General features: G+C 43.9%; 1 protein-coding gene across 1 annotated transcript; it reads left to right on the top strand.

The window, feature by feature from the left end:
- The first annotated feature begins 200 nt into the window (after positions 1-200).
- On the top strand, positions 201-1,763 carry LOC141917840 (ribonuclease H-like). Its single transcript, XM_074811427.1, has 2 exons — positions 201-608; positions 1,616-1,763. Exons 1-2 carry the CDS (start codon positions 201-203, stop codon positions 1,661-1,663), a joined length of 456 nt encoding a protein of 151 aa, XP_074667528.1. The 3' UTR covers positions 1,664-1,763.
- Positions 1,764-2,489: the final 726 nt, after the last annotated feature.

The raw sequence follows: 2,489 nt of genomic DNA, 5'->3' as shown, positions 1-2,489 counted from the left end.
CTATCATGGTAGAACTAGATGATGTAGAAATAGTGGTGACTAACATTGTCAACCCAGCTTCTTTCCTAGATGGCAGGAACGGGGAACTTTTAGAACATGACTGCCTAGAAACTATTGAAGCCGTGTAGTCCAGCTGACCAGATCTGAAAGACACTCTGTTGGAGGGAGCCGATGATTGGTTTACCGATGAAAGCAGTTATATGGTAAGCGGTACCCGACACTCGGGGTATGCAGTCACAACAACCAGCGAAGTCCTGGATTCTGGGCCACTACCTGCTTCGACTTCAGCCCAGAAAGCCGAAATAATTGCCTTAACAAAGGCCCTTGAGAGAGCTAAAGGGCTAAAAATCAACATATGGACTGATTCGAAATATGCATTTGGAGTGGTGCATGCTCATGGGGCCGTCTGGAAGGAAAGAGGACTTTTGAACTCTCAAGGAAAAGCCATCAAACATGCCACAGAGATTCTGAAACTCTTAGAAGCCGTTCAATTACCAGAAAGGGTGGCTATTATGCATATAAAGGCGCACCAGAAAGTACAATCGGACATAGAAAGAGGCAATGAGCTCGCGGACAGAGAGGCAAAACGAGTGGCACGGATGGAACAGGTAACCGAGGAAGCACTAATCCCAGATGGTAAGGTCACACTAGGGGAAAAACCCCACTACAATAAGGAAGACCTTAAACTTATAGAGGATTTAGATGAAATATATAATCAGGATGGATGGGCTATTACCTCACAGAAGAAAATCATAGTCCCCTCACACATGATATGGGTGGTAGTTCGGGAAGAACATAGAAAGGGTCATTGGGGGACGGAAGCATTATATAAATACTTAATTGGGAAGATTGTTGCAAGAAATCTGTATACAACAGTGAGGCAAGTAACTCAACAGTGTGATCTTTGCCTTCAGACTAACCCCAAAGGAGGCCCAAAATTCGAAGTAGGACAGATAGACAGAGGTAACTTGCCTGGGCAACAGTGGCAAATCGATTTCTCGGAACTCCCAAGGAATGGGGGGTACCGGTATTTGTTGGTATTAACGGATACTTTTTCAGGATGGCCAGAAGTGTTTCCTTGTAGAACGGCAAAAGCCCGAGAGGTCACCAAAGTCTTGCTACAAGAGATCATTCCAAGGTTTGGTGTACCATCAGCAATGTCCTCAGATAGGGGATCACACTTTATATCAAAAATAGTTCAACAAGTGAGTTTGCTGTTAGGAATTGATTGGCAGCTGCATGCGCCCTATCGACCACAATCGAGTGGCCAGGTAGAGAAAATGAATCACTTGATTAAACAACAGATTGTGAAATTGGGACAAGAAGCAAATTTGGCTTGGCCACAGTCTTTGCCTTTGGCACTCTTATGAATCAGGACAAGGCCCAGAGCCAAGGAGGGGATGTTATTTTGAAATTCTATATGGAAGACCGTATTCTGTAAAGATGACGATATCATCACAAGTAGGGGAGGAAATAATGGATGGGTACCTCATAGAGTTGAGCAAACAACTCAGAAAGATCGAGAAACATGTATACAGTACTAGAGGCAGGGGGCTTGATGGACCCATACATAAGATATCGCCTGGCGATTTTGTATATGTAAAGTCTTTTGCAGATAAGACCCTGGAACCACAGTGGGAAGGACTGTTTCAAGTACTGCTGACCTCTTACACGGCTATCAAAATCAAGGAACAGAACGCCTGGATCCATCACTCACGAGTGAAGAAGGCACCTAAGTCCCAATGGAGAATCACACAAGTCCAACCAGGGAAATTATTCTTATCTCGGTCATAATATTGAGTCAGGATATGGCAGTGGGAAGCAGCTCTTTTTTGTCACCAATGTATATGTTTCGGCCAAATAAGCAAAAACAACATCTATCGGTAGTAGCAAGACTCCATATCTGAATGACTCATGGGTCTGGGATGAGGAAACAGGAAAGTATGAGATCATGGCAAAAAAAGGGGGAATGTTAGTAGGTTGTGCAAGGAACGGTTTTGAACCGGCAAGTATTATAAGTGTTGTAACTCCGCCCCCTAGTCGGAAGCAAATCGCAAGGTTTTCTAAATGATTATTTGATCTATGGAAATGCTGTGAACTGGGATGCTGTAGTACCCCGGGTGTTGACAATGACAAGTGGCCATGGTCACAAGCTCATTTGGCATACACAGAGACAATAGGAAAAAAATCAGATATACGAGAGCTAACTTTAGCTACTGTGGTCATGTACAAAGAGGGTTCTGGAGGTTATGTATATAAAGAGGGAATATGGAATGAAGGTGAAGGAATCCCTCAGATATGGGGGATATCCGGGGAAGAAATTAGCATAGGATGTCGAATGGTGGACGGAACCAAGTATAGTGGGTCCACCCAGATCTCAATTTCAACCTCACAGGGTAAAAGCATTACGGACTGTGATGGTAGTAAGCCTGAGTGTTGGCACGACCACATTTTAGAACAAAATGTTATGGTGGAATGACTATGGAAAC

The sequence above is a fragment of the Strix aluco genome, chromosome W, assembly GCF_031877795.1.
Source record: "Strix aluco isolate bStrAlu1 chromosome W, bStrAlu1.hap1, whole genome shotgun sequence".
NCBI classification, from domain to species: Eukaryota; Metazoa; Chordata; class Aves; order Strigiformes; family Strigidae; genus Strix; species Strix aluco.
Note: the sequence above shows the minus strand (reverse complement) of the source record. Positions and strands in the feature narration are given on the sequence as shown.